This window comes from Anomaloglossus baeobatrachus, chromosome 7 (genome assembly GCF_048569485.1).
Source record: "Anomaloglossus baeobatrachus isolate aAnoBae1 chromosome 7, aAnoBae1.hap1, whole genome shotgun sequence".
Classification (NCBI taxonomy): Eukaryota; Metazoa; Chordata; class Amphibia; order Anura; family Aromobatidae; genus Anomaloglossus; species Anomaloglossus baeobatrachus.
The window spans coordinates 105,393,520-105,411,516 of NC_134359.1; the positions used below are offsets into that span (position 1 = coordinate 105,393,520).

At 44.4% G+C, this 17,997-nt stretch overlaps 1 protein-coding gene across 3 annotated transcripts in view; it reads left to right on the forward strand.

The window, feature by feature from the left end:
* Positions 1-17,997, forward strand: part of LANCL1 (LanC like glutathione S-transferase 1) — an 83,585-nt gene that overhangs the window by 55,166 nt on the left and 10,422 nt on the right. For 2 of the 3 annotated variants that reach the window (XM_075318952.1, XM_075318951.1), the window contains exons 8-10: positions 4,281-4,457; positions 9,485-9,557; positions 12,189-13,571. In XM_075318952.1, coding sequence (XP_075175067.1) covers positions 4,281-4,457; positions 9,485-9,557; positions 12,189-12,265 — 327 coding nt within the window. In that variant the 3' untranslated portion in view covers positions 12,266-13,571. Of the gene's footprint in view, positions 1-4,280; positions 4,458-9,484; positions 9,558-12,188; positions 13,572-17,997 lie in introns of those variants that run through there. The other variant, XM_075318953.1, reaches the window with a different exon arrangement.

Below are 17,997 nucleotides of genomic sequence, written 5' to 3' on the forward strand. Positions count from 1 at the left end.
CCCTGTGGTTGAGAGAATGGAAGGCAGATTCTTCTTCCAAGAAGTGCTTAACCAGTTTGCCTTTTTCTCGTGACCGATTGTTTGGTGAGCGTTTGGATGAAATCATTAAACACTCCAAGGGTAAGGATTCATCCTTACCGCAACCCAGACAAAACAAACCCCAACAGAGGAGGGGACAGTCTGGTTTTCGGTCCTTTCGAGGCTCAGGCAGGTCCCAATTCTACTCGTCCAAAAGGACTCAAAAGGATCAGAGGAGCTCAGATTCTTGGCGGACTCAATCACGCCCAAAAAAGCCAGCCGGAAGAACCGTTACCAAGACGGCTTCCTCATGACTTTCAGTCTCCTCTCTCCGCATCCTCGGTCGGTGGCAGGCTCTCCCGCTTTGGCGACATTTGGCTGTCACAGGTCAAAGACCGTTGGGTGAGAGACATTCTGTCTCACGGGTACAGGATAGAGTTCAGCTCTCGTCCTCCAACTCGTTTCTTCAGAACTTCTCCACCGCCCGACCGAGCCGATGCTCTGCTGCAAGCGGTGTCCGCTCTAAAGGCGGAAGGAGTGGTGACTTCCGTTCCTCTTCAGGAACAAGGCCACGGTTTTTACTCCAATCTGTTTGTGGTGCCAAAGAAAGACGGGTCGTTCCGTCCCGTCCTGGATCTAAAGCTGCTCAACAAACACGTAAAAACCAGGAGGTTCCGGATGGAATCTCTCCGCTCCGTTATCGCCTCAATGTCTCAAGGAGATTTCCTAGCATCAATAGACATCAAGGATGCTTATCTCCACGTGCCGATTGCGCCAGAGCATCAGCGTTTTCTACGCTTCGTTATAGGAAGCGAACACCTGCAGTTCGTAGCTCTACCTTTCGGGCTGGCGACAGCCCCTCGGGTCTTCACCAAGGTCATGGCAGCAGTAGTAGCAGTCCTGCACTCGCAAGGTCACTCTGTGATCCCGTATTTAGACGATCTACTTATCAAGGCACCCTCTCAAGAGGCATGCCAACACAGCCTGAACGTGGCACTGAAGACTCTCCAGAGTTTCGGGTGGATCATCAACTTTTCAAAGTCAAATCTAACCCCGACCCAATCACTAATATATCTTGGCATGGAGTTTCATACTCTCTCAGCGATAGTGAAGCTTCCACTGGACAAACAGTGCTCGCTACAGACAGGGGTGCAATCTCTCCTGCAGGGCCAGTCGCACCCCTTGAGGCGCCTCATGCACTTCCTAGGGAAGATGGTAGCAGCAATGGAAGCAGTTCCTTTTGCGCAGTTCCATCTGCGTCCATTACAATGGGACATTCTCCGCCAATGGGACGGGAAGTCGACGTCCCTCGACAGGGAGGTCTCCCTCTCTCAGGCAGCCAAGGAATCTCTCCGGTGGTGGCTTCTTCCCACCTCATTGTCAAAAGGAAAGTCGTTCCTACCCCCATCCTGGGCGGTGGTCACGACAGATGCGAGTCTATCAGGGTGGGGAGCAGTGTTTCTCCACCACAGGGCTCAAGGTACGTGGACTCGGAAAGAGTCCACCCTTCAGATCAATGTTCTGGAAATCAGAGCAGTCTATCTTGCCCTACAAGCCTTCCAACAGTGGCTGGAAGGCAAGCAGATCCGAATTCAGTCGGACAACTCCACAGCGGTGGCATACATCAACCACCAAGGGGGAACACGCAGTCGGCAAGCTTTCCAGGAAGTCCGGCGGATTCTGACGTGGGTGGAAGACACGGCATCCACCATATCCGCAGTTCACATCCCAGGCGTAGAAAACTGGGAAGCAGACTTTCTCAGTCGCCAGGGCATGGACGCAGGGGAATGGTCCCTTCACCCGGACGTGTTTCAGGAGATCTGTCGCCGCTGGGGGATGCCGGACGTCGACCTGATGGCGTCACGGCACAACAACAAAGTCCCGGTTTTCATGGCACGGTCTCACGATCACCGAGCTCTGGCGGCAGACGCCTTAGTTCAAGATTGGTCGCAGTTCCGGCTACCGTATGTGTTCCCACCTCTGGCATTGTTGCCCAGAGTGCTCCGCAAAATCAGGTCCGACTGCCGCCGCGCCATTCTCGTCGCTCCAGACTGGCCAAGGAGGTCGTGGTACCCGGATCTGTGGCACCTCACGGTAGGCCATCCGTGGGCACTACCAGACCGTCCAGACTTGCTGTCTCAAGGGCCATTTTTCCATCTGAATTCTGCGGCCCTGAACCTGACTGTGTGGCCATTGAGTCCTGGATCCTAGCGGCCTCAGGTTTATCTCATGAAGTGGTTGCCACCATGAGACAGGCTAGGAAGCCATCCTCCGCCAAGATCTATCACATGACGTGGAGGATATTCCTATCTTGGTGCTCTGCTCAGGGAGTTTCTCCCTGGCCTTTTGCATTGCCTACTTTTCTTTCCTTCCTGCAGTCTGGGTTGGAAAAAGGTTTGTCGCTTGGCTCCCTTAAAGGTCAAGTCTCCGCGCTATCCGTATTTTTCAGAAACGCCTGGCGCGACTTCCTCAGGTACGCACGTTCCTGCAAGGGGTTTGTCATATCGTCCCCCCTTACAAGCGGCCGTTGGAGTCCTGGGACCTGAACAAGGTTCTAATTGCTCTCCAGAAGCCGCCTTTCGAGCCTATGAAGGAGGTTTCCCTTTCTCGTCTTTCACAGAAAGTGGCCTTTCTAGTGGCGGTCACGTCTCTTCGGAGAGTGTCCGAGCTGGCGGCGTTATCATGCAGATCTCCATTCCTGGTGTTTCACCAGGACAAGGTAGTTCTGCGTCCAATTCCAGAATTTCTTCCCAAGGTGGTATCTTCCTTTCATCTCAATCAAGATATCACTTTACCATCTTTGTGTCCGCATCCAGTTCACCAATTTGAAAAGGGTTTGCATTTATTGGATCTGGTGAGAGCACTCAGGATCTACATTTCCCGCACGGCGTCTCTGCGCCGCTCGGATGCACTCTTTGTCCTTGTCGCTGGTCAGCGTAAAGGGTCGCAAGCTTCCAAATCCACCCTTGCGCGGTGGATCAAGGAACCAATTCTTCACACCTACCGTTCGGCTGGGCTTCCGATTCCATCAGGACTGAAGGCCCATTCTACCAGAGCCGTGGGTGCGTCCTGGGCATTACGGCACCAGGCTACGGCTCAGCAGGTGTGCCAGGCGGCTACCTGGTCGAGTCTGCACACTTTTACCAAGCATTATCAGGTGCATACCTACGCTTCGGCGGATGCCGGCCTAGGTAGACAAGTCCTTCAGGCGGCGGTGGCTCACCTGTAGGAAAGGGCTGTTTGACGGCCCTATCACGAGGTATTCTTTTACCCACCCAGGGACTGCTTTTGGACGTCCCAATTGTCTGGGTCTCCCAATTAGGAGCGACAAAGAAGAAGGGAATTTTGTTTACTTACCGTAAATTCCTTTTCTTCTAGCTCCAATTGGGAGACCCAGCACCCGCCCTGTTTTCTTAGGAAGTTTGTTTTTTTCGGGTGCACATGTTGTTCATGTTGAACAGTTCAGTTCTCCGAGACTGTTTCTCGGGTTGAATTTGTGTTTAAAACAGTTATTGGCTTTCCTCCTTCTTGCTTTTGCACTAAAACTGAGGAGCCCGTGATCCCACGGGGGGGTGTATAGCCAGAAGGGGAGGGGCCTTACACTTTTAAGTGTAATACTTTGTGTGGCCTCCGGAGGCAGTAGCTATACACCCAATTGTCTGGGTCTCCCAATTGGAGCTAGAAGAAAAGGAATTTACGGTAAGTAAACAATATTCCCTTCTTTTTTAAGCCTTTAATTTTCAATGGACTAGAAGGGGGGGGGGTGATTTGAACTTTTTTTTTTTTTACTTTTTTTAAAACTTTTTTTTTTATTATTTTACTAGTCCCCCTAGGGGACTAAAACGATCAGCAGTCTGATCGCTCTTCCATTTCTCCAGATCACAGCAACACAGCAGAAAAGCTGCTTTACTCTCAGAAACTGCAGTCCACCGGCAGTGAGAGAAAGTGACTCATGATATCTACAGGAGTCATCACATGACCCTGTGTTACCATGGCAACCATGTGACTTCCCATGGGAGTGGGTAAGTTATGCTTATGGCAGCACACTGATACATCTCGCTCTCAGAATTTGACAGCGAGCTGTAAGGGGGTAAGAGGCGCGGGTGGAATGTGATTCCACTTGCGCCTGGCAGGCACACATCTCACCTGTTGAAATCAGGGGATTTTCCTCACATGGTGAATTGATTCTCCCACTTCTAGAATTTACTGCTCTAAAGGGACCCAATATGTAAATTTTTTTTTTTATTTTCTTTTTCCCCCAGATGTTTCAGGATGTTGAATATCTAGCAGATGCTGCACAATGTGCTGAGATCTCTTGGCAACGTGGATTATTGAAGAAAGGATACGGCATATGCCATGGAGTAGCAGGAAATGCCTATAGTTTCCTTGCAATGTACAACCTGACACATGATTTGAAATATTTGTACAGAGCGTGTAAGGTGAGTGGTTTGCAAGTATTGTAAGGAAATAGCCCCCACATGGTGTAAACCTATTGCGGAGTTCCATTGAAGGGGCATTTAGATGACACATTCATGGCATGTCCCATGTGACTCCGCTTTTTCCTCCATAGACTATGACAAGAACTTTGTATATGTGTCTGGTTCTACACTGCTTGTCCACTTTTTTTTTTCTTTAAATCACACTTGGCTTATGCTGTAGGTTCTGACAAACATGCGTTCTACTTAAACAGGATCGGTCAGCAGGTTTTTTTCTCCCCCCATCTGAGAGCATCATAACGTAGAGACAGAGACCCTGATTCCAGTGATGTGTGTCTTACTGAGCGGTTTGTTGTCACTTTGATAAAAAATCAATGTGTTCTTTGCTGCAGATCTACTAGTTAAACAGAGCTCATGAATATGTTGGACTACCTGGCAGCACACCAAGTAGTCCTGTAATGATAAAAAAAAAAATCAGTTTAATCAACAGTAGATTAACTACAATAAGCATCCCAGTAAGTGACACATCGCTGGATTCAGGATCTCTGCTCAATACGTTATGCTGCTCTCAGCAAAAACCTGGTGACAGATTCTCTTTAAAGGTGAGTCATCCACTTGATGAACACTTAGTTTTGCAATGTTTTTTTGTTTCTCGCCTCCTTCTAAGCTCCTTAGAGATGTGCAAAAAGCCCTATAGGTGCAGAGCAATAGGACCTGTGTGTGATTATGGTGGATGAACATGATGGTTATGAGTAAAAAGTTGTTGGTATGTAGTGGCCATGCGATCTGGTAATAGATGGGCTCTAATTTTATTTTTTTTTATACCTGGTGTATTTCTACATAACCCCTCATATGGCTTTTGGGGCCCAAGTGAATGCAGCAGGACAGCAGTGATAAACTGATTCACACATCTGCATTGATGATGCACCTCCAGTAGATCATAAAGTGCAAGCGTATAGCATATTCATCTTATTCCAATTATAACACAAGGTATTGCACCGGGCACTGCTTCTGTTTTTCCTTATAGGCTCTTTAGATGCTATTGAGTACAGTCTTAATAAATTGCCTGGATCAGAGTTTCTCTGACCTGGTCATTAGTGAAGACCAGCTGTCAATCACTGAGCTTATGTTGATGTGCATGATAAGAGGCACTCTGACCGATGTGTACTTTGTGGAGTATTGATGGGTTGAAGGTATTTACTGGGAGTGAGGGGTGCTTTATAACCCATTTGTAATATAGACCATCGATGTGTGATCAGGGGGAAGTCCAGTTCACGGGATGCCTAAGATTTGCAGGAGCCATGTCACTGCACGTCAATGTGGCTGAGTTATGGAACCATGCAAAGCCACATTTATAGATGAGCCATGTGGCCAATTTACCACTTTCCCAATTGATTACACTGGCCTCAATGTTTAACACAGAAGAGTTGAGGAGTTTTCAGAGAAATTTCCTAGAAAAACCCTTAACAAAGAAGTAAAAAAAGGTGCAAAATAGTAAACTAAACTGCTTTGTTAGGGCTTAAATAGGAACATTTCACATCTGCTAGCTCGCTCATGGACCAACAGACAGGACATTTTCAATAACAGCCAGTTCATGTTAGTTCTGCTTACCTTTTCTCATTTTTGAGTGCTAGTTTGACAATAAGGCTGGAAACACATCTATGCGAGTAAAATCGGTCCGACTGGGCTGAAAAAAACTCGGCTGATTTTAGTTCACATTAGGTCCGAGTGCAACGCAAGTGCGATGCTTTTTCTGAATAAATTAATGATTTTACTAGTGTGTATAATGCGTGTGTAATGCGTATTTTTTACTGTCATCTGCCATTCAGCTCTGCTACATGGCCGCTGACAGCAGACAGACAGCCATGCAGCAGAGCTGAATGGCAGATGACAGCAGACACAGACAGAGCCGCACTGTCAGAATGAACTGGGGTGAACTTCACCCGACTTCATTGTCATGCTGCGGCTCTCTGTGCCGCGTCCTGATTAGCGGTCACCTGTGAAGGGCTCACCGGTGACCGCTAATCCTCCGAGTGACTGAAGTTAGCAGCCCTCTCTCATTCTCACCGTTCCCCGAACCCCGGCGCGGCACTGCACGGCGTTCACACTGCTCCGGCGGCTTTTACTATTTTGAAAAAGCCGGACGCTCATTAAACAATCTCATATTCCCTGCTTTCCCCGCCCACAGGCGCCTATGATTGGTTGCAGTGAGACACGCCCCCACGCTGAGTGACAGGTGTCTCACTGCACCCAATCACAGCAGCCGGTGGGCGTGTCTATACTGTGCAGTGAAATAAATAATTAAAAAAAATCAGCGTGCGGTCCTCCCCAATTTTAATACCAGCCAGATAAAGCCATATGGCTGAAGGCTGTTATTCTCAGGATGGGGAGCTTCACGTTATGGGGAGCCCCCCAGCCTAACTATCAGTCAGCAGCCGCCCGGAATTGCCGCATACATTAGATGCGACAGTTCTGGGACTGTACCCAGCTCTCCCCGATTTTGCCCTGGCAAATCGGGGTAATAAGGAGTTAATGGCAGCCCATAGCTGCCACTAAATCCTAGATTAATCATGTCAGGCGTCTGAGACACCTTCCATGATTAATCTGTAAGTTACAGTAAATAAACACACACACACACACCTAAAAAAATCATTTATTAGAAATAAAAAACACTAACAAATTCCCTGGTTCACCAATTTAATAAGCTCCAAAAAGCCCTCCATGTCCGGCGTAATCCAGGATGGTCCAGCGTCACTTCCAGCTCTGCTACATGAAGGTGACCGGAGCTGCAGAAGACACCTGCTCCTGTCCGCTCCATGCAGCAACTGAAGTGAGTAGCGCGATCAGCTGAGCTGTCACTGAGGCTACCTGGATCCAGCGGTGGCCGCGGGGAACCTCGGTGACAGCACAGCTGATCGCGCGGCTGTCTTCAGTTGCCGCGTGGAGGTGAAAGGTTGCCGCGTGGAGGTCTTCTGCAGCTCCTGTCACCTTCATGCAGCAGAGTTGGATGCGACGCTGGAGGTCCGTGGATTACGCCGGACATGGAGGGCGTAAGAAAAAAATCGCAGATGAGAGCTGAATCATTCACTAACGTGTCCGATTCCAATGCGTCATTTTCTCGCATTGCTCTACTGCGAGAAACTCGCAAGTGAGAAGCAGCCCTAAATGATGTACAAGAATGAAGACAAAAACGTTGCCACAACTAAGCAGCTTAGCTTTATAACAGCAATTCACAGGATAACCACACACTGCATTGGCAATGCTCTGTGTGAAAAAATGAATAAAAATATCGCTGTAGTCATTAGAATAATGTGCACGGGACTCCTAAGGTATCATCCATTAAAATTCATATTTTTTTTTTTTCTGGACACGTGTGCAACTATAGCAGCAACAATCGTTTCATGTCCTCAGGCTAGGTGATGCCTTCAGGAAGTGTCTGAGGACAAGAAGCCATGATTGCGGCTATAGTTGCACTCGTGTGTTGGGATATGACTTTCAGGTGAAATTCACTAACACGTAAAAAGTTCACACCACAGTATTTCTCATGAAAGTAGGGTATTTAAGTAGAAGCATGGAATGGTGATTTCCTCATCTCAATAACTTGTCATGTTATGAGCTTGACAACGACCTCTCATGCTGTTCACAAGTGGCGTTATTGTCTGCTGAGGCACAGCATCCTACTCTTCTTGAAGGGTGGCCCTCTGGTCATTGAGGTTCTGGGGTACAGAGTTATGAGCCTCTACATGGCGACTCAGCTGATCCCAAATGTTTGCAATGGGATTCAAGTCTGGAGTAAGTGCAGACCACTTCATTTGAGGTACCCCAGTCTCAATCAGCCATTCCTTAATGATGCGACCCTAATGAGCTGGAGCATTGTCGTTCATGATGATGAAATTAGGCCTCTGTTGTTCATGGAGATGCACAATGACTGGATTAATGATATTATTCAAGTAGTAGGGGCTGGTTACTGTAACATTCACATAGTGCAGGGCAGTTCTGTATTGACTACACACACCTGTACACACTGTAACACCACCACCGAAGGGACGTCTGATGACAACAGTAGCTGATGCATAGTGCTCTCCTTGACATCTCCAGCATCGTTGGCGACCATCAACTCTGCTCAGCATGAATTGACTTTAATCAGTGAACAGCACTGAGGCCCACTGGTCCCTCATCTGCAAGACGATGACTCCTGTGATTGGTGGTGTGGTCAGGTACCCTTGCAGGTCGTCGAGCATGCAGACCAAGCTTATGTAAACTGTTTCGAATGGTCTGACGTGACACTTGGGGGGCCTCCCTCCTACTCGAAAAGTGACTGAAGTTGTGTGGCCTTCATCATCCTTTTCCAAAGGATCACAATGTTCACAATGAAGCGGTTAGCAGTGGCTAAAGGACGTTCACTTCTTTGCCTTTGTGTCTTTTCCAGTCTCTCTGTTGTAACCTGCTGATGACACTCTGACACTCTAAGCTCAGTTGCCACTTCCATCTGAGAACATCCTGCTTGAAGCCTCGCAATGGCGACATACCGTTGATCAAAATTGTGTGGTGTCATCTTGGTCTCATGATGTCAAAATTTCAACAGCATGATGAGGAGGACTGTTTTAAATACCAATTGTAATTGAACCTCGAAATTTATTGGGTGATTCATGACTCAAACACCAGTTGCACATTTTGCCATTAAGCTCTGTATTAGAGAACAGCAAGTTGTGCAAAAAGTACTGAAACATTGAACAGTTGGACATGTGAATTCAAAAGTGTAGAGAAGGTCACATTAAGCTCACCTGAAAAGGTTAGAGGGCATTTTAGAATTATCCTAAAATTTCACCCGAAAACCAAATACACTACTCACAAAAAAAGATAGGTATATGTGCTTTTATGCACTTTTGCACTTTGTACTCAACAAATAGATGTTTAATCTTTACTGGTACTTTGGCCAGTGCTGTGCATATTTTTCTACTTTGATGATAAAAAATATTTTGTTGGTAATTGTATAAAATCACACTTTTAACATTGGGCTCTTCTGACAGTTTGCAGAGTGGTGCATGGATTATGGAGAACATGGTTGCAGGACTCCAGATGCTCCATTTTCCCTTTTTGAAGGTATGTAAAATACTACATTTTAACAAATATATCACCATCTTGATGCGTAGAATCACCAGAGGATATCACATGGGCACACTCTATCACCATGATGATTATAGTGATTCTCTAATAATAGAAATAGTGAAATTTTAAAAGGATTGAATAAAAGCACTTTACAATCGATAACAGAAGATTAAGCAGTTTCACTATTGAATGTATTTAAACACAAAGTTGCTGTGCGGAGATCAGCTTTTAATGGTGCCCCTGCAATATATAATGTCAGACAAAAGCTTGGAAGGACAATCACATGGTGGGGTGCTATGATGGAAAGCGGTGTTCTGTCTGTGGACAGTCTGTAAACCCTTAAAGAGGGGACCTGTCACAAGATTTGGGGCCTATAAGCTGCGGCCACCACCAGTGGGCTCTTATATACAGCATTCTAACATGCTGTATATAAGAGCCCAGGCCGCTGTGTGGAACGTAAAAAACACTTAAACGGTTGGTGTGGAGCAGAAGGGTCGGATTGGTGTCTCCGGTACTGACACCTCCTCTTTCGGCTATCTTTGTCCTCCGTCTTCTGAAGTCTATGTGCATGACGCGTCCTACATCATCCACACAAGTCGACACTGGTGTCCTGCGCATTCACACTGTGATCTGCTCTGAGCAGGGCAGATCAAAGCATTGTAGTTCGCCTGCGCAGAACCTCAATGCCGGCTATTGTAGATGACGTAGGACGCGTCATGCACACAGGCTTCAGAAGGAGGAGGACAAAGATGACCGAAAGAAGTGCCTGCACCTGAAGATCGGAGACACCCATCTGACCCATCTGCACCGCACGGACCGTTTAGACGAGTATTATAAAGTGTTTTTTACATTCTACACAGCGGCCTGGGCTCTTATATACAGCATGTTAGAATGCTGTATATAAGAGCCCACTGGTGGTGGCCGCAGCTTATAGGCCCCAAATCTGGTGACCGGTTCCCTTTTAACCCCTTAACGACCCATGACGTACTAGATACGTCATGGATCATGTTCCGGTAAGCCCCGCCCCCTGCTGCCGGCGGGCGGCGGCGATCGGCGCACATATCAGCTGTTATCAACAGCTGATATGTGTGCCTGCTAGCCGCGGGTGGAATCGCTTCCACCCGCGGCCATTAACCCCTTACATTTCTCTGCCAAAGTCTTGGCAGCGATATGTATATGGGCGCCGCCATGACAGTGACTTACCCCGCCCCCGCCGGAAGTCACGTGACATGATCACGTGACTTTCGGCGGTTGCCATGGTAGCACAGGGTCATGTGATGACGCCTGTGGCTAACATGAGTCACTTCCTCTCAATGCCGGAATACAGCCGGCATTGAAAGTGAAGCAGCAAATCTGCAGTTCTCAGCTCTGTAGCTGAGATCTGCAGATAGTGCAAAGCGATCGGATTGCTGATCGTAATAGCCCCCTAGGGGGACTAGTAAAATAAAAAAAAAAAAAAGTAAAAAAAAAAGTTTTAAAAAATTAAAAAAAAATAAAAAACCTAAAAGTTCAAATCACCCCCCTTTCACCCCATTGAAAATTAAAGGGTTAAAAAAATAAAAAATACACACATTTGGTATCGCCGCGTTCAGAAATGCCCGATCTATCAAAATATAAAATCAATGAATCTGATCAGTAAAGGGTGTAGCGGCAAAAAAATTCCAAACGCCAAAATTACGTTTTTTGGTCGCCGCAAATTTTGCGCAAAATGCAATAACAGGCGATCAAAACGTAGCATCTGCACAAAAATGGTACCGTTAAGAACGTCAGGTCAAGACGCAAAAAATAAGCCATCAATGAGCCTCAGATCCTGAAAAATGAGAACGCTACGGGTTTTGGAAAATGGCGCAAAACGTGCGCCACGTTTTTCGGACAAGCTTGTGAATTTTTTTTAACCCCTTAGATACAAGTAAACCTATACATGTTTGGTGTCTATAAACTCGCACCGACCTGAGGCATCACACCCACACATCAGTTTTACCATATAGTGAACACTGTGAATAAAATATCCCAAAAACTATTGTACAATCCCACTTTTTTTGCAATTTTTCCGCACTTGGAATTTTTTTGCCATTTTCCAGTACACTATATGGTAAAACTTATGGTTTCATTTAAAAGTACAACTCGTCCCGCAAAAAACAAGCCCTCATATGGCAAGATTGATGGAAAAATAAAAAAGTTACGCCTCTCGGAAGAAGGGGAGCAAAAAACAAAAACGCAAAAACGGAAAGTGCCCGGGGGCTGAAGGGGTTAAAGGGAGTCGGTCAGCCTTCCTAGCTTTCTACCCAGGTTCATAACATATTAAATGACGCAATAGGTTTTGAAGTATTTACTGGGGAGTTCCATAACCTGTATAATTGCCTCCTACCCAGGGTCTCAAGGCCACTTTACACACAGAGATAAATCTGTTGCAGATCTGTGGTTGCAGTGAAATTGTGGACAATCAGTGCCAGGTTTGTGGCTGTGTACAAATGGAACAATATGTCCATGATTTCACTGCAACCACAGATCTGCCAAAGATTTCTCTCTGTGTGTAAAGTGGCCTTTACACTTGGTTGCAGAGGTCATTTTGATTGTTTACAACATTTCGCCATAACTAACTCCTGTTTCTCACTGCTGTTACAGGGCTGGCTGGCACCATTTACTTTTTAGCAGACTTATTGGATCCTGCAAATGCGAAGTTTCCTGCTTTTGAGATCTAGCTCCTGTTCCTTGTCTCTAATTGATGCATCGGGGGTCTGTCCATGTCTTCAGCACTTAGAATGCTTCCTCTTAACAAGAGACGAAGTTCATAGATGTAATGTTTTCAGTGAATATGACGAGTGATGTCATTTTGCAGCTCTTTGTTAGCATGACAACGCTTGTCAAATGAATCAGCGTAGCTCTCGGCAGCCGCCTTGCTTCTCGTTACAATGGAGAAGATGTTAAGCAGCGATCGTTCAGCACAGTGGACCGGCGCTCTCACCCTTTTAACTCCTCTTCCTGATAAGAGGCCATTGTTATGTTATTTAAATGCTACTTGTTTTTCTGCACATTACATGGACTTTCAGGAGGGAAAACTGTACAAATAGTTGAGCACGAACAGTGATCAGTGTTTTTGGAGCACATAACGTTCAGTTTTTGTATAACGCTATCTAAAAAGAAAATCCGAACTGAAGAGTTCACATTATTCCACAAGGTTTTTTTTTTTTTTTTTATTTGTTAACCTATTTGGGTAATGTATTTTTTTTTTATTTATGGTGCAATATTACAGTCTTACAACTATTATGCGGACGTTCTGAGAACTAAATTTATGGGGACTAAATATCCATGGAAAAGAATGCAACATGGGTATTCATGATGGTTGGTGCTGACCATTTTTCTGTGACCATTTTTTTTTTTTTTTTTGTTGCCCTAATTAAAAGGGTTCTTCTGTTTGGGACATTTATGGCATATCAATAGATATACCATTAATGTGCGATAGATGGAAGTCCCACACACTGCGCTCTATTGTGATAGCTGCCATAGAAAAAAAAATGTAGAGCGCAACGAGCACCTCTCCATTGTTCACTGCCCTGGGCCCTGCTCTCAAATGACAGATGCTGATGCCACAACTATCTATAGGCCTATAAAATCCATATTCCATAAATGTCCCGCACGGGAACACCACAATTAGCAACCTATGTAAAAGCTTGGATTCGCAAACCGCGTCCAGCTTATTTTATTTCCCCTCTTCTGGATGCAATCCTTCTATAGGAGACAACAGTCTACAAGCATTGCGCAATGGAGTGTGATGCTTTTTTATTTTTTTTTTCTCTATCTCCACATCTTCTGTATAACTCCACATATAAATCTGAAGGCAGACAGGGTATGGGGCTAATAAGGGTATGTTCACACAGGGCTTTTTTGGTAAGTTTTTGCTGCATTTTTTTAGCTGCAGATTTGCCTTGGTTTTATGTATGTATGTATGTATGTGTGTGTGTGTGTGTGTGTGTGTGTGTGTGTGTGTGTGTGTGTGTATATATATGTATATATATGTATATATATGTATATATATGTGTATATATATATATATATATATATATATATATATATATATATATATATATATATATATATATATATATATATATATATATATATATATATATATATATATATATATATATATATATATATATATATCTCTCTCACACAACTGCAGATTATTTTTTTTCCTGGCTGTTTTGTCAAGCACCTGCGTTTTTGCTGCAGATTTCAAAGAATGAGTTTCATTTCTTTGCAGCGTTTTTGCAATGTTTTTCATTGATACAGCCCATTTTGTAGAAAAAACGCAAGTGACTCAAAGGAGATTTCCTGCCACAAGATCAGTTTTGGTCAGGAAAAATAAACTTGCCAAAAAAGCCCTGTGTGAACATAGCTTAACAGTCTAGGAGGACTATAACATAAGTACAGCATGTATGTCTTGCATATCTTTTGGCTTAATGTATATTTCACACTACTTTAATAAGGTCAACAGGCTGCAAAGGGTTCATTTCCTTTTGGATACTTGCACCCAACTTGAAGAATACGTTTGTTTGTTTTTTTTTTTTGTTTGTATTTTTTGTATGGTATAAATCAGTAGAACATATGAAAACGTTAAACCTTTGTAATATAATATTAGAGAAAACTGCTTTTCTCCTCCTGGATTGACCTCTCCCTCGATTCATGGGTAAGATCTGTTGGCAGTGACTCCCTGCTGCAAGTTCTCTTGAGGATCAGTTGCATTCGAAAACTTTTTTTTTTGTTTTTTTGTTTTGCTGATTGGTTTCTGGCTAGTTCGGTTCGCCGGGTCCAGCCGGACTTTATCTAAAGTTCTGTTTGGCACCTGGACTTGACCTGAACCCCAATGGAAGTCACTAATTGGGCAGTTCGGGTTTCCACCCACATGGAGCCAGCCGTAGACAGATCACATCCGTGTGCAGGTAAACTGGGTTTTTCCATTTTTTTTTAGATTTATTTTTTTTTTAATTAGTACACACTACATCCGATCACACTGTTGTTACCCCCAGTGTGAGCCAATCAAACATTGCAAGGGGCTCGCACTGGGCTGAGCACTGACCGTACCCGAGCACAGCGATGCTCACACAAGTAGTTAGCATAGGTAAAGCACCGAACTCTGTTTACAAGAAAAAAAGAGAGTCTGTCTTTGGTACGAACACCGAACCTGAGTCTCTCATCTCAATTTTTGGGCAGCACTGGGTTAAAACTAATAATCGGATATTATTTGAGCTCCCTCGGTCCAGCACTGCTTCACTGTTTACTGGCTGCCGTGGTGACATCATGACTACAGCGCACATCACCGCTAATGCCAATCACTGAGCTCAGCGGCTCTTCTGGTGTTGACCGTATGAGTTGCTGAGCTCTGTGATTGGCAGCAGCAGTGATATGCACTGTAGTCGGGATGCTACGGCTGCAGCCAGTAAACAGACTGAAGCGGTAGCGGATAGGCAGCGATGGACGCATAGGGGGGGGGTAAGTTTAATCCAATTTTATTATTTTAGTCCAACGCAGACAAATAGTTGCAAACCTATAACCAGAAACCAGATATGTAGTCAGAGGGCATTTACAAAGGACAAATTAATTATTTTTTTCTTTGTTTAATGGAGTTTGCTGCATGAAAATGTCAAATTTATGTACTTTGCTTCTTGTTCTCAAATGGTGACGCCATGACTAATATTTCATCCTATTTGTTTGGCCCTCTGTATCCGCCCCAGTTTTTCATGTGGCCCCTTGAGAAAATTAATTGCCCCCCCTTCTGTCTTCACTGAATAGAGTTTGAAGCATGAAAGGTCAGTCCAGGTGGAGACAGCAGCACATTTCTCCAAGGTATATTACGGGGGCGGGGGGGGGGGGGTTCCCCTTTCTATTGATTTATAAAAAAAAAAAAAACCTTTTAGGGTTTGTGCGCAATGGGAAACGTGCTTTTCTTAAAAAAAATACGCACCCTCTGGCAGAATTCCGCATGCGTGGCAAAAAACGCACCCGCGATTTTTGCAGCTGCTTGGTTCCTGCGTTTTTTTACCATTGTCCAAGGCAAAAATGCAGGTACCTGCGGAAAAGAAGTGACATGCTACTACTTTTTTGCCGCAGAAAAGCTGTAGCAAAACCTATAGGAAAAAAAATGCAGTGTGCGCACAGCATTTTGGTTTCCCCATAGACTTTGCTGGGGAAGGACTGCAGGAAGGTTCTGAACAAAGACCACGGCAAAAAACGCAGTGTGCGCACAGGGCCTTAAAGTGGTTGTACGGTTTTAGAAATATGGCTTCTATACAGTCACAGCTGGAATGAAGTGGGGCTGAGCTGTAATATCTCCACACTACCAATATCCAAGATGGCACTGGTTTTTGGGAGGTGGGGGGTGACAGCCTTATTAACATTACTTATGGGAGAATCCCTGCTAAGGCTCTTTACCTTTTAGTTTGACCTATACATTTGTTTCTATATGTTTAGCAAACACCTCTTGATGGCCCTGTATACTTAATAGAGAGCAAAAGTCTTTTTGGCCTCTGTTGGGCTGGTATATTTAGGTTTATATATATTTAGCTATTTTTTTCTTTTTACGTTGTGTTTTTTTTTTTTTTTTTTTATATGCAGTAAAAAATATGCTGTGTAGAGGAATCTCAAGAAAACATTTATGCCATGTGTTTTAGATCCTCTGAGACTCCTCCCGGAGGTATATGCCAGACAGGGCTCAGACGTGATGTGAACACAGCCTTACTTGCCAGCCCCAATCATTTTTTGTTTTGTTTTTTTTGTTTGTTTGGTAATGTTGCCAATAGAGCTACAGACAACTGGAAATATCAGCATATTGTGACTTTATACAGACCATCTAATATAGAAGAGAATGGATAAAAACCGCACTCCAGAGCGTCCATAGGCTACATTTCAGCCCAAGCTTTAAAATGGCTCTATGGAAAGACTGGACCATTGCTTGTATTTGACATCTGGAGTGTAGCTCTCACTTTTTGTATTTTTGTTTTGCGCTGCTCCTTTCCTGAAGGGGAAAATAAAATCGTAACAAAACCTGATTTCAATACCCTTATCATGGGTATGTGTACACCGTTTGGCCCATCAGCGTGTTACTGGTGCAAACTGATTGTTTGGGATCAGGGAACCCTTTGTCACCATTTCAGTAATTTTTACACTTAACAAAAAATGTTTTGTCTACAAAAAAATAAAATATTTGTCATTAATTACTCAGTATGTGGTGGTTATAGTGGACTGTACTGAAATGAAGGAGCTATAAAATGTATTTTGTTGGTGATGTTGTGTTCCTAAACAGCCAGCAGGTGGCAGAAGAAATGTGGTTGGTGAGTTTTGGCTCTTCAGGGAGGATACACTTACAATGACATGTACGGTTAGCAGTGTTTCTAGGCATTTATCCATTAAAAAGTTATTACTGACTTCTGTTTGTCATCATGTGTCAATGATTACCATAATTTGAATGCATACACTAACAGTATAACATACTTGGTTTTTTTTTCCTAGTGTTGTGTGCACACGTTTGTGTTTTTTTTTTTTTTTTTTTTTCGCGTTTTTTTAATGCATTTTTAAGTATATGTTTGTTACTAAACCTGAAAGAAATCCTGATGCCGGCAAAGTCTATCAGAATCCTGAAGTCTTATGTATAGGGTACGGTTCCACTTGCGAGAGCATCTGAAGCGATATGCTAATGACTCTCTGCTGCGAGTGTGATCTGAGGGTCATGTGACTGTGATCTGATCTTGCGATCACATCACAGCTGTGGAGGAGAGGGAGGGATCACTTTGTCCCCATCTCCTCCACTACTTGTCTCTGCATATATCGCACTGCACTCGGATGACCTGCGAGTGCAGTGCCATGTTTCACACGCTCCCTTAGACTTGTATGGGGGTGCGTAAGCCGATACTCTCTGCCAAACGCAGCATGCTGTGATTCATTCCACATGCCGGTATGGCAGGAGAAATCAATCGCAGATGGACACTGCCCCATTGTTTTGCATTAGTGTGAGAGCAATTGGAAGTTTTATTAGATTGCACTCGTCTGTGTAAAATACAAGGTGGAACCGAGCCCATATGTTGAGTATTTTCTTTTTGCAGATTTGGTGCACACTTAAATCTGCAGCATGTCAATTCTTGCAGTGTTTTTGCTGCAGATTTCTCCCATTCTAATGGATGGGAAAAATATGCGCCAAAAATGGTTACCACTGTGTTTTTCCTGCCAAGAGAAGCAGAAATCGTGCAGAAAATCCTGCACCAAATTCTTAATGTGTGCGTGTACTTTTTATTTAATCCAATATTCGACAAAACAGAAAAACCTGTCTGGTTTCCTGGCATGGTGGTGATTTTGTTTTTTGTTTTGTTTTTGTTTTTTTTTTCCCCCTCCAGAAATATTTGTATTCCATGTGAAATAATACGGACACATACATACCATA